The sequence below is a fragment of the Humulus lupulus genome, chromosome X (genome assembly GCF_963169125.1).
Source record: "Humulus lupulus chromosome X, drHumLupu1.1, whole genome shotgun sequence".
In the NCBI taxonomy this organism is placed as follows: domain Eukaryota; kingdom Viridiplantae; phylum Streptophyta; class Magnoliopsida; order Rosales; family Cannabaceae; genus Humulus; species Humulus lupulus.
The window spans coordinates 42,044,821-42,070,761 of NC_084802.1; the positions used below are offsets into that span (position 1 = coordinate 42,044,821).

General features: G+C 41.8%; 1 protein-coding gene across 1 annotated transcript in view; it reads right to left on the reverse strand.

Moving 5' to 3' along the window:
• Positions 1–225: 225 nt before the first annotated feature.
• Positions 226–25,941, reverse strand: part of LOC133805755 (uncharacterized) — a gene marked incomplete at its 5' end in the record, with an annotated part of 42,958 nt that continues 17,242 nt past the window's right edge. The window contains 2 exons of the mRNA XM_062243915.1: positions 226–501; positions 1,019–1,347. Of these exons, the coding sequence (XP_062099899.1) occupies positions 226–501; positions 1,019–1,347 (605 nt within the window). The remainder of the gene's footprint in view (positions 502–1,018; positions 1,348–25,941) is intronic.

Genomic DNA, 25,941 nt, shown 5'->3' on the forward strand with positions numbered 1-25,941 from the left:
CTCGACCCGCTTTGACTCAGGATCAGGGAAGACAAGGAGGTTCATACTCTTATCCTTGCACCAGGCCATGTAGATGGCCTCATCAAAGGTGACATCCAGTAAGCCCTCAGCCTCCTCTTTTTCGTGAGGGGTCATTTCATGCGCCGCCTTCTCCTGAAGCAGAGAGTCGCCCAGTTCGCAGACTCGGGCTTTCAAGGCCAGGATCTCCTCCTTATCTAGGGTGGATTATGCCGCGGCCATCTCCAAGAGCGTCGCCCGTTCATCGGCATCCTTTGTCTTACGAGACAACTCCTCTTCCAACCCGACCTTGGCGCGGCCGAGCTCCTCACGCTCCGCCTGCACGCGGGCCACCTCTGCCTGGAGGCGGGCCGTCTCCCGGCCAAGGGTCTCCTTGGCGGCCTCCCTCTGATTCACGGCTGCCATCAACTCTAGCTTGGCCGTCTCGATCTTTATGGCAAGCTCGGCCACCAGGTCCACACTCCGTTGGGACAACAGATCAACCTGGAGCAAAGAAAAGTTAGAAAATAAAACCATCATCAACAAGTAAGGAAAGGAGTATAAGAGAAGTAAAAATTACCGCGGTGGCCTGGTGGCGGAGAGCCTGGGAGATGAACAGCACGTCCGGGTTGGCTATCGTGGCATACCTCTTCAGCTTAAGGTTGGACATGGTGCTCCCAACCTGGTCCAGCAGATCAGCCGTCAGGGGCGCTGTGTCCTGGCCGAGCTTCGGGCGGAAGCCCGCTTCGACGACTAGCCGGTCCACGATCAGCTGGGGAGTGCTAAACTCGGCAGGATGATCCGAGAATTCGACCTGGCGACGGATCATCAAGGCCTTGTAAGTGTCGTCCCTCCAGCACCGGCCGTTTTCCCAGGTTCGGTTGATCAGCCGGGACTGCTCATCCTGCAAGGCTGACTCCCCCTCCTCGAGAAGAGTTGGGCAAAGGGGAAGAACTGGCGGGGCGGGGATTTCCTTTGCGGTCAGCCGACTCTCCCCGTGTGATTCTTCAGTCGAGCCTACCCGCGTCGTCCGAGGCCTCTTCCCGATGTTACCTTCTCCAGCGTCAGCCTCCGGGCCCCTCTTCCCGGAGCTCCGGCTGACAGCCGCGCCCGCCTCCAAATCAATCATGGGGGGTTGGTCAGAAGCGAAGTCTGCAGCAAGCTCCACGGCCTGGAAGGGAACCACGGCCAGAGCTTCTTCACCTAGACGGAGCTCGGTCTTGGGCGTTTCCCTGGTAAGTTGGAGCTCCAAGCCCGTCACCTCATTTCCTTTCCTGGCCGCCTTCTTGGCCGCCCTGTCCTTGATGAGTCTCCTCATTTCGCTGGCTGGGTTTGACATGTCGGAGTCCTCTGAAAAAGTACAGAAAAAGGAGTTAGGACAGTAAACCAAACAGATGAAAACGCAGAAAGCAGTTAAAAACGACCCGGGACGAACCCTCATCTAGGCCCCGGGCGAGACTCAATTCCCTTAAAGGAAATGAATGGACTCGATCCCCTATGTCGTCTGGGTTCAGGAAGCACCCGTACTGGAGGAACCCAGGTAAGAACATTAGGACCTCTGAGCCTACGGGGACGGGAACTGAAGGCCTCATCTCCCCATCGGCCCCAAACGCGGGGCCCGAGGGTACTAGCCTATCCCTAGCTAAGTCCCCGACTCGGGGAGCATAAGTTAAGATTAAAGGGGAGTTACCTCGCCCCGATACGCTAGCCCCGGGAGTCCCGATGTTTGGCAGGGCATCTTCGAAGAGCTCCTCCAACTCCTCTTAGGTGGCCACTTCCGCCGGGGGCTGGTTCTTCTTACGCTGGGCCGCGTCGGCCCGCGCCGCCCTTACCACAGTCGCAATGTGGTCGAGGGCCAACTGCTCCCGGACGTCGACGTTCTTCTCGCAGGGGATGCCCCGAAGGTTCAGGATAACAATGGTCTGGGTGGCCGCGAGCATCCCAACCAACTAGAGATTATCGTCCGTGACGTAGCCCCCTACGTCCAGATCCTCCGCGGTCAACTTAGCATAAAACCTCCTCTTCTCCAGGATGAACTCGGTAAGGGGGCTTTGAGCAAAAGGCCCTGCCACCCGGAAGACATGATAAGAGACGAGTAGAAAAGAAGGATAAAAGAGAGGTCCAGGGAAATACTTACCCACTCGTTGGAAGTCCAGCAACAGCGTGGGGTTCTTGTCCACGAGGAACCCAGACGTCATGAACCAATAATGCCTGACATCCGGGGGATGCCTCCAGGAGCTGGTAGGAGTAGGGTAGCTGCTCCGCGGCTGCAACCTGTAAAAGCCGTCCAGGGTCTTGTCCTTGACGTTAACCTGCGGCACCAGCTTGTAGAAGTACAAGACCTCCACAGGGGAAGGCTCCGCGATCTCTTTCGCGGCGCAAAACACCTTCCACCCAGCAAGCAGACAGTACGCTTGTGGCAGAAGCTGGAATGGTGCGATTCCCACGTACGTCAGGAACCGCACGAAATAGTCATGAAGCGGGAGCGTAGCTCCCGCGCTGATATGGCCAGCACTCCAGGCTCCAAATCCTTCCACGGACGTATGCGCCCGCTCCTCGAGCCTGGCCAGGCGGTTGTGAAAGAGGCCCGGAGTTGATTCGATGCCCAGACGCTGCTCCAGGAGCAGCATCATCCGGTAATTCTGGAACGAGTTGGCCGTCACGTCCATTTCCCACCTATTGCCCTTAGGCGTCTTGGATCCAGGAGCGGTGACAGGGGCCCTATTGACCTCTTCTTCGGAGTGGAGCGTAACGCCCGTTGCCATAACTGACTATCTGAGAACAAAGAAAGAAAGACCAAGCAGTCAGTACCTAGACCTAAGAAAGTCGGTTAAGGTACGGGGAGTCTCCTAAGGACTGCTTGGAGTTCCGTCGGATCAGGTCCGGGACTCCGGAGAGCCCTGGAACCCTGATCGGGAGAGGAGACTACTAAGGCCCGCCCCTTGTCCAGGAGGCATCCGGATATAGAGCAACCCGAACCAGGCAGCATTCCTAGCAATTTCTAAAGCATAGCCTAAACGCACGCATCAAAAGAACATAGGTTCACAAAGTTGTCAAGAGAGTTAAAAAGACTTACTGTGTGGTGTCGATCGTAGAAGATGATGGTTGTCTGACTGTAAGGACGGCAGAATCTCGTTCTTGAAATGGTGCAGCCGATGTAGTAGTTCGTCAACAGGGCAAACCCGAGATAAGTCTTCAGGTGGAAGAACGGAAATTGGGGTTCTGGGGAACAGGCGGCGGCACAGAGTGAGCAGGTGGCAATGTATGTCATCGGTGATGTCGGACATGCAAGGCTCGAGTAGTGCTTATCGGTTTATACGCTGGTTCGAAGAGGTAAAAGTGCCAAATGTGGTTTTCTTCGGGTATTTATACTAGCCCCAATTTCTAGCCCACGATCCTACGGACAGGTGTCTCTTCATCAGACGGTCAGGAGTCGCGCAGGGAAATTTATGAGTCCTTTCAGGTTGGATCCTCGCCGCCTCAGATCTGACGGCCCAGGAGTGGCGGATGCCAAAGGTCGCCCCATCCTACGGTCCACCTCGTTCCAGGGACATTGATGATGCCCCCCCCCCCCCCCCCGTGTGGATGGGACGCCTCGAGACGTGCGCTGACACCCTAGTCTAGGCCTAGTGACCCTTGGAAGACCTAGGCGACCTTTCAAGACCCATACAGCAATCACCTGATGACACGTGTACCCTCGCCGTAAAGTGGGACAAAGGTAAACGTCCCCGAATAGTGGTGAACGATCCGGGCTAAGCATCCAACCAATGCCACGGCCTCCTGCCCGGACCCACGAACTCGGGCAAGAACTGGGGAGGAAACCTAGCGAGCGTCAGGGGGACAATGCAACCCTCCTCCCGGCAGACCCGGGCGAAGGCTTGGGGGGTAAATGTTATCCCCATTTCCTGCATGGGCTTGGGGCCATCGTCCTGGCCTACTATCAGGGGCCAGGTCAGCACGCGGGCCCAGCCCAAGGCCTCTTGGTATGTAGAGTGCCCAAGGGGAAGGGTATGGACCGGGGATTCATGTCTGGGACCATTGGAGAGGTCCGGAATGTCCCTCCGGGTCCGTCCTCCGCGACGATGGTTCGGGCGACGTACAGGGTGTTCGAATAGTCGCGGCCTACGTATCCCGATCTCGGACCCTGGCACTGTCTGGGCCAAGGGTAAACGAAGCGGGACAAAGGTAAATGGACCCGGATCACCTCGCCCCCGGTTGAAGAGGTCAGGCATCCAGGATCCTGACGCCGCCTCGCTCCACGTGGGCGTTGTCACCCACTTTTCACCTGCAGAAAAGGCCACGTCGGGATTGCACGCTGATGTGTCAGGATTGCGCAGCCAAGTACTCTGACTGGTCTTGTCTCCTGAATCTGCCTCGTGACTCGAAGTGATCAGACCCAAAGCACCGTTTTGTCGGGTGAGACGTAGTTCTAAGGTCAACCTATTGTGCCTTAGCTGGCTTGGATTTCATGTATTTTGTATCTTTTTGTATTGGGCCTCCACTAGAAAGGCCGCTTATATCCATTTCCCCGATGGGCCTGGGTCGGATCCGGCCCAGACCCGGTATTCCCATACGCCTATAAATATAAGCTACAGAACACTGTAAAAGGGGTCTCCTTTTTCACGAAAAGGACAGAAACTCTGTCAAAATATAGAGAGAAAACTCCATTGTAAAAGCTTCTTCAAGCTCTAATAATATAGACTCGTGGACTAAGGCTAGTTAACGCCCCAACCACGTAAAAACCCCGTGTCAATCTTCTGTTTTCATTATTATTATCAGTAAATATTACTCATTAATAGAGTTGCCGAAAATCTCGGTTAACAGTAGGCCACCTGCCCGATCCTCTCCAGGATCTCGAAAGGTCCTACGAACCTAGGGCTCAGGTTGCCCTTTTTCCCAAATCTCCTTACTCCTCGCAATGGCGAAACTTGCAGAAATACGTGGTCCCCAACTTGGAACTCCACGCCCCTACGCTTGGGATCAACATAACTATTTTTTCTACTCTACAAAGTGAGCATTCGAGCTCAGATCTTCTCAATAACTTCATTATTCTTCTGAACCATCTCCAATCCCAAATACTTCCTCCCTCCCATCTTATCCCAATGAGTGGATGAAGTACATATCCTTCCATATAACATCCCGTATGGTGCTACTCCAATCGTTGATTGATAACTATTGTATGAAAACTCAATAAACAGGAGGTACTTACTCCAAGACCCCTCGAAGTCTAACACACATGCTCTAAGCATGTCAATTGTCCTCTCAGACTGTCCGTCTGTCTAAGGATGAAAGGTTGTACCGAACTTCAACTAAGTTCCCATAGCCTTCCGTAAACCACCCCAAAACTTGGAGGTAAATATGGGATCCTGGTCCAATACTATAGACTTAGGAACCCCATGGAATTGTACAATCTCCCTCAGATACAGCTCCACATATTGGTCCACAGTATAGGTCGTCCTCACTGGCAGAAAGTGAGCTGACTTGGTGTACTTGTCTACTATCACCCACACCAAGTCATGTTGCCTCACTGACCTGGGTAAACCTCCCACAAAATCCATGGTAATATCTTCCCACTTCCACTAAGGAATACCCAAAGGCTGTAACAACCTCGTTGGTTGCTGGTGTTCCGCCTTTACCTGCTAACAGGTTAAACACTTGGCTACGTATTCAACCATGTCCTTCTTCATTCTAGGCCACCAATATAAAGTTTGTAGATCCTGGTACATATTTGTGGTGCTTGAATGGAGTGAGTATGGTGTTGTATGGGATTCATCAAGAATCTCTCGTCTAATAGCCATATCCATCAAAACATAGATCTGATCCTTATACCTCAATAAACTCATCTCTAAGATGGAATAATACCTAGCCACTCTAGCTAGGACATTTCCTCTAACCTCCTGCAACTGTGCATCACCCATCTAACCCTCTCTTATCCTTGCCAGGGTAGACTGTAAAGTAATATTGGTCAACTGGCCCACAACCAAGTATATCCTCGCTCTAGTCATCTCCTCCACTAATTCCTTCGATATATGCTTCGAGCTAAACAACTGTCCTGGACCCCTCTAGCTCAAAGCATCTACCAATACATTGGCTTTTCCTGGGTGGTAAAGGATGTCACAATCATAATCCTTCACTAATTCTAGCCAACGTCTCTGTCTCATATTTAGGTCCTTCTGGGTGAAGAAATACTTTAAACTCTTATGATCGGTGTATATCTCGCACTTATCTCCATATAAATAATGTCGCCATACTTTCAGTGCAAATACAACCGCTACTAGTTCCAAATCATGGGTAAGGTGCTACTGCTCATATTCCTTTTGCTGTCGTGACGCGTAGGCAATAACCTTCTCATTCTGCATCAACACACATCCCAATCCCAGTCTCGATGCATCGCAGTACACTACAAACTTGTCCTCATCCGAAGGAAGACTCAGTACCGGAACAGTAATCAATCGTCACTTCAACTCCTAGAAACTATCCTCACATTTGTCTAACCATGTGAACTTAGTCAACGGTGTGGCAACCTTTGAAAACCTTTCCACGAACTGTCTGTAATATCCAGCTAGTCCAAGGAAACTCCTAACCTCTGAGGCGTTCCTTGGCCTCGGCCAATCCTTAACTGCTTCGACCTTGGTCGGATCCACCTTAATCCCATCTCCACTGACAATATGTCCAAGAAATGTCACTTCCGACAGCCAAAACTCACACTTCTTAAATTTAGCATATAACTGATGTTTCCTTAACCTCTGCAATACCAGTGGGAGATGTTGCTCATGCTCTACCTCTGAACGAGAGTAAACCAGGATGTTGTTGATGAAAAAAATCATAAACTGATCTAAGAAGTCCTTGAACACCCTGTTCATCAGGTCCATAAACGTTGTTGAGGCATTGGTCAATCCAAATGACATGACCAAAAACTCATAGCGCCTGTACCTCGTGCAAAAGGCTGTCTTCGGAATATCCTCATCCTTGATCCTCAGCTGGTGATAACCAAATCGAAGACCAATCTTTGAGAATACCGTTACCCTGCAGCTGATCGAACAGGTCATCTATCCTTGGTAGGGGGTACTTGTTCCTGATAGTTAACTTGTTCAACTCCCTGCAGTCTATAAACATTATTAGAGTATCCTTCTTCTTCACAAATAAAACCGGAGCACCCCATGGCAAGAAGCTAGGTCTGATAAATCCCAAGTCTAGTAGCTCATGCAACTTTATCTTCAACTCCTTTAGCTCTGTCAGAGCCATTCTATATGGTGCCCTTGACACTGGCTTTGTACCCAACGCTAACTCAATAACGAATTGAATTTCCCTATGCGGCGGCAATCCCGGTAACTCCTCAGGAAACACATCCAAGAACTCGCATACCAGTCTAGTCTCTCCCGGCCCCACTAGCGTAACTCTTGTGGTATCTACTACACTGGCAAGAAAACTTATACAACCTCCTTGTAATAGGTCTCTAGCCCTCAACGTTGATATCATAGGAATGCGGAGTCTATGCATTGTACCCACAAAAACAAAGGGGTCCACACCCTCTGGCTCGAAAGTCACCTTCTTTTTCCTACAGTTTATAATTGCCCCATGTAACACCCTAATCTCCAGAGACCGTTACGATGTGCATTTTAAACAGTGCTAAACTCGTTAATTGAGTCATTTGGCCATAATTGTGTAACTAAGTATGATTAATAGTTTAGGGTTAAAAATTTTTGGTTAAGATACAACGTTTCACTAGAACGTTTACCATATACATTGGGATCCCAAAAATATAATTTAAAGGTTAATTACAACAAAATATCTACAACCAGCCGACCTGAGCGGAAAAATAGGGTTTAACCCTAGTTCCTCTTTAAACCCTCGACAGTGGCGGTCGAGCAACCGCATATGTACACATCATCACCTAAACTCTCCAACTCAAGGATGGTCCAGCTTCCTTTTTCCTTTACCTGCACCACATAGCACCCGTGAGCCGAAGCCCAGCAAGAAGACTCAATATGCTCATGAACAAGTAATAACATGTTACTAAGTCTTAATAGGCATGCCTAGTAGTAATAAACCTACTAATGCATGCAAGCAGGTACAAACAAATGTTTGTGAAGTCCTGCGCTCTAAGTAGATGACTAATAAGTCTCCTGCTCTGAGGTAAATGACTAATAAGTCTCTCTGGGGTAGATGACTAATAAGTCATTCTTTGAACAGTTGACTAATAAGTCACTCTCTAAATAGATGATTGATAAGTCTATCTCGGTCAGATGACTGTTAAGTCTATCTCGGTCAGATGACTGATAAGTCTATCTCGATCAGATGACTGATAAGTCTATCTCTGTCAGATGACTGATAAGTCTATCTCAGTCAGATGACTGATAAGTCTATCTCGATTAGATGAGTAATAAGTCTATCTCGGTTAGATGACTAATAAGTCTATCTTGATCTGATGACTGATAAGTCTATCTCAATCAAATGACTGATAAGTCCATCTCGATCAGATGACTGATAAGTCTATCTCTGAGGTCCCATACCCTCCTAGCCATGTGATGTGTAGGTCACCTTAGCCTTTCCTGCTCTGGCTCTAAATAACTAACCTTTAGACTAGACAAGTGCTTTTGTTTTTCATCGAACTTAAGGTCGGTTAGGCATTAATGCTCATGATGAGTCATTCAATGCTTATGTCGATTAGATCTAATCTTTTCGGCTTGCGTTAAACACGCTAATACTGTTCTTGACTCATAAGACAATACCATACGACCAGTGCTCAGTACAACTGTCGAACTTGACTAATGAGTCACAACTTCACAGTTAATACCGACACCATTACCGATTCTGACTAATAAGTCAGTGCCATTCACAAGTGAGCAAGATTTACTAAGCATTTGATATGCAATAAATGTCCACATTTAAACACTCAACATGCCTCAATAATAACCATTCATGTCACATATGGGGTGCAATTTTCTTACCTCTGGTTCGAGCGAGAAATAACAAATAAACGACCCTTGAGAACGATCAATGTAACGCCCCGGTTACCCCAAGACCGTTACGGTGAACGTTGAACCGTGAATTTAACTCGCTACCCGAGTTCTTTGGTTAAAAACGTGCTTCTAGGTGTTGTTAACAGGTTAAGGTGGAAAACCAATCAAAAGGAAAGGATATATTTTATTTAAAACATAAAACTGTTCATGGGCCCATCAAAACATTTACAACTTATTTACAACTCAAAATGGTCATTACAATTTAATTTACAATCCGCCGACCTAAGCGGCAAAAATAGGGTAAACACCCTAGTTCCTCTGAGAAATCCTTGGTCGTGGTGGTCAAGCGGCTGCATATGTACACATCACCACCTAAGCTCTCCACTCAAAGCTGGGTGAGCTTTTCTGTCCCTTTACTTGCACCACATAGCACCCATGAGCCAAACCCCAGCAAGAAAACACAATATTTCATGAATATAATATCAACAATGATCATAATAATCATTTAGGACTTTTAATCCAAAATAGAGGAGTGACAGTTGTAAAAGTCACTAAGGTGGGTTCCGTTCCCATTAGCCATGTGACGATAAGGTCACCTGGGCTTTACAAATAAGTGATCCTTTCACTAGCTTAAATAGGATAGGTGTTTGATGAACTAGTCACCAACATAACCTACCGCGTGACCATAGAGTCACAACCATGGGATTCCGCTCCCTAGCCATGTGACAAACAATCACCTAGGCCTTTGGCCCTGGCTCTGAGTAACTAGTCTTAAACTAGTCAAGCGCTTATAATTTTCATCGACCTTAGGGTCAGTCTAGCATTAATGCTCCTAGAGTCATTCAATGCTGATATCGATTAGATCTAATCTTTTATCGGCTCTGCGTTCATGACGCTTATGCCGTTCCTGACTCCCAGGTCAGTAATACGCGACCAGTGTCGATTCTGAATAGTCAGCGCCATACACAAGTAAGCAAGATTTGCTAAGCATTTAATATGCAATCAATGTCCACATTTAATAACCAACATGCCTCAACAACAACCACGCATGTCATATACACAGGGTGCAGTTTTCTTACCTCTGGTTCGAGCGAGAATGAGTAAAAGAACGACCTTTGAGAACGATCTGCCTTTTAGTTCCTTAGCGGTCACCTAGTCATAACCAATTATAACCTTCATTAATGAAAATCAACAATGAAAGGGTCTTGACCTAAACCCCACTCTCGAGACCTCGAAATGTACCCACACGGTGAGTAGATTCAATCCCAGGCCTTAAGGATTGAAACCCCGAGCCAAAAACCCTTAAAAACACTCAAAATGGGATTCTGAAGGAATAGAGTAGCGCCCCAACGCCACTCACTAGCGCCCCGACACTCTACTCAGAACCAAAAACGCCCAAAGCCAACCCTGGGTAGTGCTGTAGCACTCCCTTGTGGGCGCTATAGCACTACACCCAGCCTGAAATGCCCATGAACCTTTCTCCTTCGACTCCTTCATTTCCAACTTGATTCCAATGCTTCCAAACATCAAATTAAGTTTCAAATGAACCCAAAAACCACCCCCACATGTCCTAGGCATCACAACCCCAAGAACCCTAGCCAAAAACTCCAATCAAATCCATTCAACCTACCTAAAAATCCCAGCTGAAATTCAAAGCAAAAATAGAATAAACCAGAGATTTAATGGCTAGAATCTTACCTCAAGCTCATATTATGATGCTCTTCAATGGAGGAACAAAATCCCAAGCCCTGAAGACTTACTTCCCAAGCTTGAATCCTTAAGTTAGACTCAAAAATCACAAAGAAAATGGAAGAGAAAATAGGTACGGGAGAAAGGTATTTTCTATGCTCTGTTTTCTTCAAACTTCCACAGCCTTCATGGCTTAAATCAATCCTAGGGGTGAAAAGACTAAAATACCCCTAAGCCAAATAAAAGTTTCTAAAGGCTCCCAAGGACAAAACCATCATTTCCCGCCTATTTCGTTAATCATAATTAACACTCTCCAATTCCCGTTATTCTTGATATTCTCAATTACCAATAATTCATATCCCTTTAATTCCTGGCAACGTTCAAATCTCCAAATTACCCTGAGACTCGCCCCGAGCCTCGAGCCCCGAACTTAATCTCGTTATGACTAAACCTCTAATTTGTACTCAAAGATCGTCTCATACCGAATGGCTCGAAAAAATCCACATTATCATGTGGCCTCAACAATAGATCACCGACATGCATACAAATATACAATTACGCCCTCAATGGGCCAAATTACCACAACACCCCTGTAATGAAATGTGGACCCACATGCATGCATTTAACATCATATTATAATATAATTCACATAAACATGCATATAATAATTTAATGGCATAATAAAACAATTATGGCCCTCCTGGCCTACTAATCCAGCCATTAAACCACATTAGGGATTTCAGGACATTATAATCAATCCTTTGATCCCTTAGCGGTCACCTAGTCATAACCAATATGGAATCCATCAATAAAGTAAATCAATAAAAGGTTCATAATCTAACACCTCACTCCTGGGACTAATCCCGAGCTCTTGGGACTTCCAATCCACCCAAACGGGGTAGTGGAACCATCCCCCGAGCCCCCAAAGTCATCCCGAGCCCTAAAAATATGCCTTGCTGAAAATGACCTAGCGCTGGGGCGCTGCTAGGTTGCGTTGGGGCACTGTCCCAAGTCAGAGAGAACCATACTCTCTGCCCTGCATAGCGCTAGGCGCCAGAAGTGGTGTTGGGGCGCCACTGATTGACCAGCAAATCTCTGGTATTCTCCCCTGCGATTTCCCTTGAAAACCAAGCTTTAAAACCAATCCCATGTTATATTATTTTATAATATAATATAATGTAATATTATATTATATTATAATATAATGTTTAGATTAAATAAATGTGACAAAGTGTGTCACATATTGTAACATATAATAGAGAGTTACAATATTTAGATATATGAGATATATCCAAATAATGTAACATATTTGGTGTTACAAATTTGTAACTTCCAAATATTACCCTTTATTGTGTAAAATTGTTGTTACACAATATTGAGATGAATTTCATAAAGCCATATGCGATATGGTTGTTAGAGATATGATTTTAACCCCAATAATGTGTTTTGGGAGTTACAAAATCATTTGGGAGGGTTTGGAACCATTTGGAAAAACAGAACATTTTTAAGTGCTGAAATTGGTCGGTGGCCACGGCCACTGAATGTTGGTGGTCGCGGCCTGTGGGACAGAGATCAGTGGCCGCGGCCACTAATGTCTTTGGCCGCGGCCACAGGCCAAAAACTGACCAATTTTCAGTTTTTTTAATATTTGTTGAACGGCTCAAAAAACCGAATAACTCCCAAATCTCCTTTTTGATTCCATATTAATCCAATTAAACATTGGTAACAGCCATGGGGGTTGGTGGAATTTGAAATTCAAAGGGTGTCTCTAAACTCTATAAATAGGAGCCTATAGCTCACTTGTAAGACACAATATTTCTATCCATTAGAGCACTTGGCTAGAAACACCTTGAGGCTTGATAATTCCATAAAGCTTTTCCAATATCTAAGAGAGATCCCTTAGTGCTTGAGTTAGGGGGAAATAAGCTTTTGGACAAAGGTTTTAAACCTTGTTCAAGTTGGTGATCCCCAACCCTCTTCACTTAGGTTGTGTAAGTGAGAGTTTCTTGTATTTTTGTTCTTCTTTCTATTGTATTCTTTTCTTCTTATTCTCTTGTTCTTTTTTACTTGTATTTCTTGTTCAAGAGTTGTAATCATTTCTTTTCTTTTGTTTCAAACACTTTACTTTATTTGTAACCTTTTGCTTAGAGTTGTATTTTACTATTCTCTTCTTCTTCATCATCTTCTTCATTTCCTTTGTTTATTTGTAATTTTCAGTTATAGAGTTGTAACTCCTTTTAATCAATAATTATTTATTTGTAATATATTGCATGGAGTTGTAATATTATTATCAATTTCCATTGAGGCAAAACAATTTTTCATAACATTCAAAAGCTTATCCCTTTTTGTTTCAATGGAAGGGGAGACAACCAAGATCATGAACCAAGACCTAGTGAGATTGGATAGGTTTGATGGATCCAATTTTACTAGGTGGCAAGACAAGGTGAGGTTTCTTTTAACCACTCTTAAAATTGCCTACATCCTTGAGTCATCCTTGGCACCTCTAGCCGAGACATCCGACAAAGACACTCCCGAGGTGGAGAAGAGAAGGAAGAGGGAGGAGGACAACCATCTTTGTAGGGGTCATATCATCAACGCCCTATCCGATAGGCTCTATGACCTCTACACCGAGACCAAATCGGCCAAGGAGATATGGGATGCACTTGAGAAAAAGTTTAAGGCGGAAGAGGAAGGTACCAAAAAGTTTTTGATATCTCAATACTTCGATTTCAAATTTTTTGGTGATAAACCTATTCTTCCTCAAATTCATGAATTGCAAATTATTGTTAATAAATTAAAAGTGTTAAATATTGAGCTTCCCGAGGCCTTTCAAGTTGGTGCTATAGTGGCTAAATTACCACCAACTTGGAAGAGCTATAGAAAAAGAATCCTTCATAAAAATGATGATTATTCTTTGGAGGAGATCCAAAAGCATATTCAAATTGAAGAGGAATCGATATGTAGAGATAAACTTGTGGAGGGGTCTAATGGAGAGACTTCCAAAGCAAATGAGGTGTCATAACCAAAACATCCCCAAAACAAAGGGAAAAAGGGTAATGAGAAACCTTTGGGTCCAAAAATCAACCCAAACAAGTTTAAGGGCGAGAAAGGTCCTTGCTTTGTGTGTGGGAAAAAGGGTCACTATGCTAGAGAGTGTAGGCATAGAAAAGATTAACAAGGACCTAAGGTGAACACAACTCAAGAGGAAAACATAGTTGCTACCCTTAGTGAGGTGAATGCGGACCAAGGCAAGGTGAAAGGGTGGTGGTATGATACATGTGCCACCGTCCATGTCACCTATGACAAATCATTGTTCAAGACCTTTGAAGAGTCAAAGGGCAACCATGAGATACAAATGGGCAATGAGGGAAAATCCAAGGGACTTGGCAAAGGTACTATTGATGTCTACTTCACCTCTGGCAAGAAAGTTACATTAGTGAATGTACTTTATGTTCCCGAAATGAGTAGAAACTTGGTAAGTGGTGATTTGCTTGGCAAGCCCGGCATTAAAGCCATTTTTGAGTCTGGTAAACTTATACTTACCAAATCAAATGTATTTTTGGGAAAGGGGTACTCTTGTGAGGGTATGGTTAAATTGTGCACCAATGATGTAACGTTCAATGTTATCAATAAAAATGCTAATTCCGCCTATATTGTTGAGTATGATTCTTTATTTTTGTGGCATCTTAGACTATCGCATATAGGTTTTTCTACCATGAAAAGAGTAGTAAAATGTGGTATGATTGCATGCAATATTAAAAACTATGGTAAATGTGAAACATGTGTTAAGGCAAAAATGATTAAGAAACCATTTCCTAGTGTAGAAAGATCATCTAATTTACTAGATTTAATCCATAGTGATCTTTGTGAATTAAATGATGTTTTAACTAGAGGTGGTAAAAGGTATTTTCTTACTTTTATAGATGATTTTAGTAGATATACCTATATGTTTCTTTTAAAGCATAAAGATGAAACTTTTGATGCTTTTAAATTGTATAAATTAGAAGTTGAAAATCAACTAAATAAAAAGATTAAGGTGCTAAGAAGTGATAGAGGAGGAGAGTACTTCTCTAATGAATTCAATACATTTTGTGAAGAAAATGGTATAATTCATGAGTGCACTACACCTTATACACCACAACACAATGGTGTTGCCGAAATGAAAAATAGGACTTATCTAGAGATGATAAATTCTATGTTGTTGTTTTCTAAGTTGAACTTCAACTTATGGGGTGAAGCGCTTTTAACCGCTTGTCACATTCTTAATCGAATACCGATGAAGAAAAATGAGATATCTCCATATGAGTTATGGAAAGGAAGAAAACCCAACATAGGGTACTTCAAAGTGTGGGGGTGTCTTGCATATTGCAAGAAAAACGAACCTAATAGAACAAAGTTAGGTTCAAGAGTCATAAAGTGTGCTTTTGTTGGTTATGCCAACAATAGTAAAGCTCATAGGCTATTAGACTTAGAGTCTAATATTATGATTGAATCTAGAGAAGTTGAATTCTTTGAGAATATGTTATGTGACAACAATTCTCAAGCTTCAACATCTCTAAATGAGAATTTTTTATATGAGAACAATTCTCAAGTTTCTACATCCAAAGTTGATTCTCAAGAGGAGAATTCTCAAAAGAATGTAAAGCAACCCTTTGAACCTAGAAGAAGTCAAAGGCTTAAAAATCATAAAATTCTAGTAGTGGATGAGATAGATTCTCAACGAATTTCATTCTACATGGTAGAAGGAAATAGAGAGGAAGTCATTAGGAAAATTCCTATTGTACTTCTCGTTGAGGATGATCCTAAGACTTATAGAGAAGCTATGCAATCAAGAGATAGTGCATTTTGGAAAGAAGTCATCAATGATGAGATGGATTCCATTCTTTCCAATAACACTTGGGAATTGGTAGACCTCCCACCGAGGTCTAAGCCAATTGGGTGTAAGTGGGTATTTAGGAGAAAATATCACACTGACGGCACTATCCAAACCTTTAAAGCTAGATTAGTAGCTAAAGGGTTTAGGCAAAAAGAGGGTATCGATTATTTCGATACCTATGCGCCTGTTGCAAGAATAACTTCTATAAGAATTTTGTTCGCTTTAGCTTCTATACACAACTTGTATGTTCATCAAATGGATGTCAAAACGACATTCCTTAACGGTGACCTCAATGAGGAGGTCTATATGGAACAACCCGAAGGGCTTGTCCTACCAAAATATAAACATAAAGTTTGTAGACTTGTAAAATCCTTATATGGATTGAAACAAGCTCCTAAGCAATGGCATGAGAAATTTGATCAAGCCATCATGTCTAATGGGTTTAAACATAACAATGGAGACAAGTGTTTGTATTCCACAACTTGTAAGGGATATGTGATCATTGTTTGCTTATATTTGGATGACATGCTTATTCTAAGTAATAGCATGAAAGGGATAGAAGAAACGAAGAGGTTTCTATCATCAACCTTCAAGATGAAAGATCGTGGAGAAGTTGATACCATACTCGGTATCAAAGTAAAGAAACATAGTGGGGTTTGCGTTAGGGCATGCCCATTATGTTGAGAAAATATTGAACAAATTTAACCATCTCAAGGTTAAAGAAGCCAATACTCCATTCGATCATAGTGTAAAACTAGAGAAAAATGAAGGAAGAGCGGTGGCTCAATTGGAGTACGCTAGTTCTATAGGGAGTCTAATGTACGCTGCCCAGTGTACTAGACCTGATATAGCATTTGCGGTAAGTAAACTTAGTAGGTTAACAAGTAATCCAAGTGTGGATCACTGGAAGGCAATTGGAAGAGTCCTAAGTTATCTTAAGAAAACCAAAGGACTAAGCCTTCACTACTCCAAATTTCCTTCAATTTTAGAAGGATATACAGATGCAAGTTGGATATCCAATCTTGGGGACAACTTGTCCACAACTGGTTGGGTATTTACACTTGGTGGAGGTGCAATTTCTTGGGGTTCCAAGAAACAAACCTGTATATCTCATTCCACTATGGAAGCAGAGTTCATAACTCTAGCTGCTACCGGCAAAGAGGCCGAATGGTTAAGGGATCTGTTGATAGAGATTCCCCTAATCAAAGATAATGTATCTAGTATATCGATACATTGTGATAGCCAAGCGACATTGGCTAGAGCACACATCAGAGTGTATAATGGGAAGTCTAGACACATTAGTCTAAGACATGGATATGTAAGAGAATTGATTCAAAGATGAGTCATCTCAATATCCTATGTGAGAACAAGTGAAAATCTGGCGGATCCTTTCACTAAGCCACTAACGAGGGATTTAGTGGCTGCATCATCTCGAGGGATGGGACTTAAACTCCCTAAAGAGATTCACGATTGATGGTAACCTATCTTAACACTAGTTATTCAACTAGTGTTAGGTTCAATAGGTAACAACAAGTCAATCAAGTGAATATTAGTTGTACTCAAAACAAGTCCCATTTGAGATATTGAGTACTTGTGTGTTACCAAGTGGAGGGTTAAAACCGAAAGGTTTTTTAATAGAATTCAGTCTTGTAAAGACAAGTATTTTTGGTAACAAAATACTGTAAGAATTCTACTTATATGGACCTAGGGGTGGTGCCGCCTCTCATGAGAATTGGGAGTATTCTCAAGAACGTCCATGAATGGAAAGTGCACATGGCCATTAACGGTGCAAAGCGAGACATAGATGTCTCAAGTGAACATCACATAGGTGTGTGTGTTATCACTGATTTGTCATCATGAAAATATGGTTCAATGCCTAGTGCAACCTAATTTTCGACAAATTTTGTGATAATTACACTATAGTAAAGTTCAAGTTGAAAAACACTTTGCTTTATGCACTAATGCAAAGACTCCTATAAGAGAGAGTTCTTATTTAATCAAGTGGAGGATATGTTATATTTTCAAAATATAATGATTGATTAGATAAGTGTTACAATAGATGACTATTTAATCTAGTGGGGGAATGTTATATTATTTTATAATATAATGTAATATTATATTATATTATAATATAATGTTTAGATTAAATAAATGTGACAAAGTGTGTCACATATTGTAACATATAATAGAGAGTTACAATATTTAGATATATGAGATATATCCAAATAATGTAACATATTTGGTGTTACAAATTTGTAACTTCCAAATATAACCCTTTATTGTATAAAATTGTTGTTACACAATATTGAGATGAATTTTATAAATCCATATGTGATATGGCTATTAGAGATATGATTTTAACCCCAATAATGTGTTTTGGGAGTTACAAAATCATTTAGGAGGGTTTGGAGCCGTTTGGAAAAACAACACATTTTTAAGTGCAGAAATTGGTCGGTGGCTACGGCCACTGAATGTTGGTGGCCGCGGCCTGTGGGATAGAGACCAGTGGCCGCGACCACTAATGTCTCTGGCCGCGGCCACAGGCCAAAAACTGACCAATTTTCAGCTTTTTCAATCTTTGTTGAACGGCTCAAAAAACCCAAATAACTCCCAAATATCTTTTTTAATTCCATATTAATCCAATTAAACATTGGTAACAGCCATGGGGGTTGGTGGAATTTGAAATTCAAAGGGTGTCTCTAAACTCTATAAATAGGAGCCTATAGCTCACTTGTAAGACACAACATTTCTATCCATTAGAGCACTTGGCTAGAAACACCTTGAGGCTTGATAATTCCATAAAGCTTTTCCAATATCTGAGAGAGATCCCTTAGTGCTTGAGTTAGGGGGAAATAAGCTTTTGGACAAAGGTTTTAAACCTTGTTCAAGTTGGTGATCCCCAACCCTCTTCACTTATGTTGTGTAAGTGAGAGTTTCTTGTATTTCTGTTCTTCTTTCTATTGTATTGTTTTCTTCTTATTCTCTTGTTCTTTTTACTTGTATTTCTTGTTCAAGAGTTGTAATCTTTTCTTTTCTTTTGTTTCAAACACTTTACTTTATTTGTAACCTTTTGCTTAGAATTGTATTTTACTATTCTCTTCTTCTTCATCATCTTCTTCATTTCCTTTGTTTATTTGTAATTTTCAGTTATAGAGTTGTAACTCATTTTAATCAATCATTATTTATTTGTAATATATTGCATAGAGTTGTAATATTATTATCAATTTCCATTGAGGCAAAACAATTTTTCATAACATCCTAAACATCATCCAAACCTATAATTTAACCCCAAAACTTCATCCATAGCTCAACCTCATCAAAACCCAAGCCAACTTTCTCAAAAACCTCCATGAATTCTCAACTAATCACTTCAAAATTCTCAGCTGAAAACTAAATGAAAAACAGAGTATAACCATAATTTCATGGCTAAATCCTCCTCAATAGTTGAACTAAGGTTCTAAGCTCCAAACCTTGATTCCCACACTTAAATCCTCAAACTTAGCTTCAAAATTCCAAAGGGAAGGGAGAGGAAGAGATGATCGTGAGGGAGGGAAACTGTAATGCCCCAAAATCCCTAATAAGGTTTAGGGTCTTGATTAGGAGGTCGGGAGGGCCATAATTGATTTATTGTGTCATTAAATGATTATATGCATGTTTATGTGAATTATATTATAATATGATGATAAATGCATGCTTATGGGTCCATTTTTAATTATAAGGACATTTTGGTAATTTGGCCCGTTGAGGGCTTAATTGTGTATTTTCATGCATGTGGGAGAATTATGAATAACACCACATTGTATGCGGATTTTTTTGAGCCATTCGGCATGAGACGATATTTGAATGTAAGTTATCGGTCTAGTCATAACGGGGTTAGTTTCGGGGCTCGGGGTGAGTAGCGGGGTAATTTGATGATTAGAACATTACCAGGAATTAAAGGGTAATGGGATGTGATTTATGAGTATTTGAGAATATTGGGAATTGGAGGATGTTAATTATGATTAGCGGGATTAGATGGGAAAGGACTATTTTATCCTTGGGGGCTGTTAAGGAAAGAAGATAAGCCTAGAGGCATTTTGGTCTTTTGACCGAAAGGATATATATCTTTAAGAAGCTGTTAAAGCTTAAGAAAAACAGAGTGTTTCCTTTCCTCTCTCTCCCCGATTATCTCCCTCTTCCTTCCTTTGGATTTTTGAAGCTCAAGTTTAGGGTTCAAGCTCGGGAATTGAGGCTTAAGGGTTTAGGCTTGTGTTCAGCCATTGAAGAGGATTCAATTTGAGTTTAAGGTAAGGTTTTAGTTCAATTTTCTGGTTCCTTACTCTGTTTTTTATGTTAGTTTTGAGATTGGAGTTTTCATCATTGAAATGGGTATTTGATGAAGTTTTGATTGGTTTAAGGCTTAGGTTTTGATGGTTATATGGTAGATAAGTTACGATAATAGTTGGTGGCTTTGCTTTGTGATATTGGGGGTGTTTTAATAACATCTTGAAATGAGTTCGAAGGGGAAAAACAGGGGTTTTTAGTTGAGTTGCTGGTGGGGCCGCAGCTCTGTTCTAGAGCGCCGTGGCCCAAGCTTGTTAAAGAGTAAGGGTGGAGCTGCAGGGTCGTTGGGTCGCGGCATGGTGAAGGAGGGTTGCGACCCGTGTTAAGGATTGAAGGGTGGCCGCTTCTGTTTGAGGAGGCGGGTCGCGGCATGGTGGTGTAGGGTCGCGACCCTTAGTGGCATTTTGGCCAAAATTGAGTTTTTGGCTTAGGGAATCAAACCTTAGGCCTCGGGATCGTTCCTACTACCCGGTTTAGTAGGATTCAATGTCCCGGAGGCTAGGTTTTGGTCCGGGAACCTTTTTTGATTCATTTTATTGATGGAATCCCATAATTGGTTATGACCAGGTGACCGTAAAGGAACTAAAAGGTCGATAGTTCTCAAGGGTCGTTCTTAACGTATTTCTAGCTCAAACCAGAGGTAAGAAAACTGCACCCAGTATGTGATGCATGTGATGCACGAGAAACATGTGGTTAGGGCATGCCACGAAGGTTGAATATGAGATTGATCAGAGCTTGAGTCTCTGTGTTTGTGCATGATCCTAATTATGCTAGCAATTGTTAAGTAAGCATGCTGAATGCTTTACATTTGGATATTTGACATATGATATGTACCTAGTAGCATTGCTTACTTGTCTGTGGCACTGACTTACTAGTCAGAATCGGCAATGGTGTTAGAATTGACTGTGAAGCTGTGACTTACTAGTCAAGTTCGACAGCAGTACTGAGCATTAGTCGTATGTTATTGACCTATGAGTCAGGAGCGGCATAAGCGTCATGAACGCAGAGCCGAGAAGATTAGATTTAATCGACATCTGCATTGAATGACTCATCATGAGCATTAATGTCGGACCGACCTCAAGTTCGATGAAAACTATAAGCGCTTGTCTAGTCTATGGCTAGTCACTCAGAGCCAGGGCCAGAAGGCCCAGGTGACTGCATCGTCACATGGCTAAGGGTACGGAACCCACACTAGTGACTCCTTAGTCACTCATCTAAAGGTGTAGATCCCATGTTAGTGACTTGATCATCAGTCACTCGTCTAAGGGTACAGATCCCATGTCAGTGACTTGCTCATCAGTCACTCATCTAAGGGTGCAGATCCCATGTTAGTGACTTGCTCATCAGTCACTCATCTAAGGGTGCAGATCCCATGTTAGTGACTTACTCCTCAGTCACTCATTTGATTAGGGCTATAAGCCCCAACAAGGTTATTAGAACCTCAAGTGTAAATCACTCATCTGTTTAGGATTGACTTGATAGTCATCCATATAGGAGGGCAAGGCCCAAAACTATCATTATTTGAACTTATTTGCATGCATGATTAAGGCTATCATTGCTAGGCATGCACATTATGATTTGATGACATGTTATTATTGTTCATGAGCATATTGAGTTTTCTTGCTGGGCTTCGGCTCACGGGTGCTATGTGGTGCAGGTAAAGGCAAAAGAAAGCTGGACCATCCTTGAGTTGGAGAGCTTAGGTGACGATGTGTACATATGCGGCTGCTCAACCGCCACGGCTGAGGGTTGAAAGAGGAACTGTTATATTATTTTATAATATAATGTAAAATTATATTATATTATAATATAATGTTTTAGATTAAATAAATGTGACAAAGTGTGTCACATATTGTAACATATAATAGAGAGTTACAATATTTAGATATATGAGATATATCCAAATAATGTAACATATTTGGTGTTACAAATTTGTAACTTCCAAATATTACCCTTTATTGTGTAAAATTGTTGTTACACAATATTGAGATGAATTTCATAAAGCCATATGTGATATGGCTGTCATAGATATGATTTTAACCCCAATAATGTGTTTTGGGAGTTACAAAATCATTTGGGAGGATTTGGAACCGTTTGGAAAAACAACACAATTTTTTGTGCTGAAATTGGTCAGTGGCCGCGGTCTTTGGGACAGAGACCAGTGGCCGCGGCCACCATTGTCTCTGGCCGCGGCCACAGGCCAAAAAGCTGACCAATTTTCAGTTTTTTCAATATTTGTTGAACGGCTCAAAAAACCCAAATAACTCCCAAATCTCTTTTTTAATTCCATATTAATCGAATTAAACATTGGTAACAACCATGAGGGTTGGTGGAATTTGAAATTCAAAGGGTGTCTCTAAACTCTATAAATAGGAGTCTATAGCTCACTTGTAAGACATAACTTTTCTATCCACTAGAGCACTTGGCTAGAAACACCTTGAGACTTGATAATTCCATAAAGCTTTTCCAATATCTGAGAGAGATCCCTTAGTGCTTGAGTTAAGGGGAAATAAGCTTTTGGACAAAGGTTTTAAACCTTGTTCAAGTTGGTGATCCCCAATCCTCTTCACTTAGGTTGTGTAAGTGAGAGTTTGATTGTGTTCCTGTTCTTCTTTTTATTCTATTGCTTTTCTTCTTATTTTCTTATTCTATTTACTTGTATATTTTGTTTAAGAGTTGTAATCTTTTCATTTGGTCTAAACACTTTATTTTACTTGTAATCTTTTGCTTAGAGTTGTATTCTCACTATATACTTCTTCATCATCATCTTCTCCCTTTCTTTAGTTTATTTGTATTTTCAGTTATAGAGTTGTAACCTTATTTAATCAATCTATATTTACTTGTAATATTATTGCATAGAGTTGTAATATTATAATCATTTCCATTGAGGCAAAACAATATTTTACTAACAGGAACTAGGGTTAAACCCTATTTTGCCGCTTAGGTCGGCTGGTTGTAAATATTTTCTTGTAATTAACCTTTAAATTATATTTTTGGGATCTCAATGTATACAGTAAACGTTCTAGTGAAACGTTATATCTTAACCAAAAATTTTAACCCTAAATCGCTAATCATACTTAGTTGCACGATTATGGCCAAATGACTCGATTAGCGAATTTAGCACTGTTTAAAAGACACCGTAACAGTCCCTAGAGTTTAGGGCGTTACAAAAACCAGTCTCTGTTTTGCTCCTAAGGTTTCTACAACCTTCCTATTTTAAACATATCTCTTGGTCAAATGACCAAAATTCCCCCAAGCATATCTTATTTCCTTAACAACCCCCAAGGGCAAAATAGTCATTTCCCATCTAATCCCGCTAATCATAATTAACGTCCTACAATTCCCGTTATTCTCAATATTCTCAAATATCAATAAATCATATCCCATTACCCTTTAATTCCCGATAATGTACTAATCCTCAAATTACCTCGAAACTCACCCCGAGCCCCGAAATTAACCCCATTATGACCAAATCGCTAACTTGCATTCAAATATCATCTTATGCCGAATGGCTCGAACGAATCCACATTATAATGTGGTATTATTCATAATTCACCAACATGCATGAAAATACACAATTATGCCCTCAACGGGCCAAATTACCAAAATTCCCTTATAATGAAATGTGGACCCATATGCATGCATTTATCATCATATAATAATATAATTCACATAAATATGCACATAATCATTTAATGGCATAATTAATCAATTATGGCCCTCCCAGATTCCTAATCAAGGTCCTAAACCTTATTAGGAAATTTAGGGCATTACAACTATCCCCTCCTTACAAAAATTTCATCCTCGAAATTTATCTGAACCTCTCAGAATAAAAATTCCGCACAACTGATTCTAGTTTTTCCCCAGGTCGTTCCCTCGACCTCACTGTTTCTGTAACATTACCTTGACTCAAGGTATAATTTTCTTTCTCAAAACCTTATTCTTTCTGTTAAAATCTGAACTGGCTACTCCTCAAAGGATAACTTAGCATCAGTCTCCAGATTCTCATAACTCAACACATGAGTCTCTTCTAACCCATGTTCTCAACCTAGAAATATAAAATACATTGTATACAGCCGACAGTGCCAAAAATAAGGCCAATCCATAGGCAACCTGACCGATCCTATCTAGGATTCAAACGGCCATACTAATCTAGGGTTCAACTTGTCTTTATCTCCTCACCCCTTTCCATGGTGATACTTTAAGGAAGATACAATCTTCTACTTGGAACTCCATGTTCCTGTATCCCAAATCAATATAACTTTTCCATTTACTCTGAGAAGCATGCTTCCAAGCCCCAACCTTTTCAAAAACCTCAATGATCCCTGAACTACCTCGGGATCCAGATATAATATCTCATTCATCCTATAAGATGCCCTTCTAATAATAATTGGATAACTCTCTCTGATTTACCATCAGTTTGAGAGTAATAAATTGTATACTCATTGCCTTCTACAACCCTTCCCAAGACTTGGAAGTAATAGCAAAGTCTTCATCTGATAAGATAGACCTCAAAGTCTATGAAGGCGTACCACCTCTCTCACACAAAGATCTTAATATTAATCAACTGTGTTACTTGTCCTTACTAATAGAAGTGAACTTACTTTAATATTGGTCCATAATGACCTAATCCAAATCACGCTAGCCCACTATCCTGGGCAGCCCCACCACGAAACTTAGTGCGATGTTTCCTTATTTCCACTATGGAATACTCAAAGGCTATAATGACCTTACTGGTTTCTGATACTCTGTCTTGACCTGCTAACAGGTTAAGAACTTTGCCACATATTCCATTATGCCCCTCTCCATCCCAGGCCACCACTATAAAGCTTTCATATCCTGTTACATCTTCCATGATGCCTGAATGAAGAGAATAAGAGGTAGTATAAGATTCATCAAGAATCTCCCATTTAATCTTAGTGTCCATTGGATCCCAAGTCCGATTCTTATATCACAATAAACTCATACCTGATACTGCATAATCCTTAGCTAATCCAGCTAAGACTTTCCCCTCAATTCTTCCCATTTATGGGTTCACTTAATTGTCTTTCCTTGTTTCCTTTCTGAAATAATAATCTCAAGCATAAACCTGGCCACCTGGCCCACCAGTAACTCTACTTTAGTTCTGGTCATATCCTTTAACCAACATGATGCATAGGCAATCACTTTTTCCCTATTACTGAGGTGTCATAACAACCTCAGTACATATAATATCCCGATTCTAATCTGTAAGAAAACTCAGAACTCATCCACAAAGTACATATAATATCCTGCCCGTCCAAGGAAACTTCTGCCCTCTGAGGCATTCCTTGACCATGGCAAATCTCAAACGGAGAGTATACCACAATACCGTCGATCAAGACGATCACAAATCCAATTTAAATAATCCTTGAATACTTTGTTCCTCTAATTCATCCAAATATAACTTAGCGTTAACCAATTCCTCAAAACATAACACAACACTCCCAGTGCCCTTATCTGATATAAAAAAATAGTCTTCTGCATATCCTTCTCCCTGATCTCTAGCTGGTAATAACCAGATCAAAGATCCACCTTGGAGAATACTATCTTACTCAATAACTGAGCCTTTAGGTTTTACAATTTTGTTGAAGTCGTACAAAACAGTGCCCTAGACCTGATTTCATTCCTGGCACCAATCCAATCACCATAATATCACTTTGTGTAAAGGTAACCCCGGAGAATCCCCTGGAAATCCATCTAGAAACTCACAGACTAATCCAGTCTGTCTTGATCCGGTGTCACAACCTAAGTGGTATCCACCACACTAGCTAAGAATTCTATGCATCCTTTGCAATAGATCTCTAGCTCTAAATACAAATGTCTTCAACATATAAAGTCCATGCATAGTGCCAGCTACCACAAGGTCTCCCACTCACAAGCCCCGAGAGTAACTATCCTTTCCATGCAATTTAGCATTGCCCCACACGTGGTTAACCAATCCATATCCAGGATTATACTGAAGTCAGTCATAACCAACTTTATCAAACCAACTGATGAGTCCCTCCCAACATAACCTAACTCATCACAACATAATCATGCAATTTGCATATCAAATTTATGCCTCTCTATATG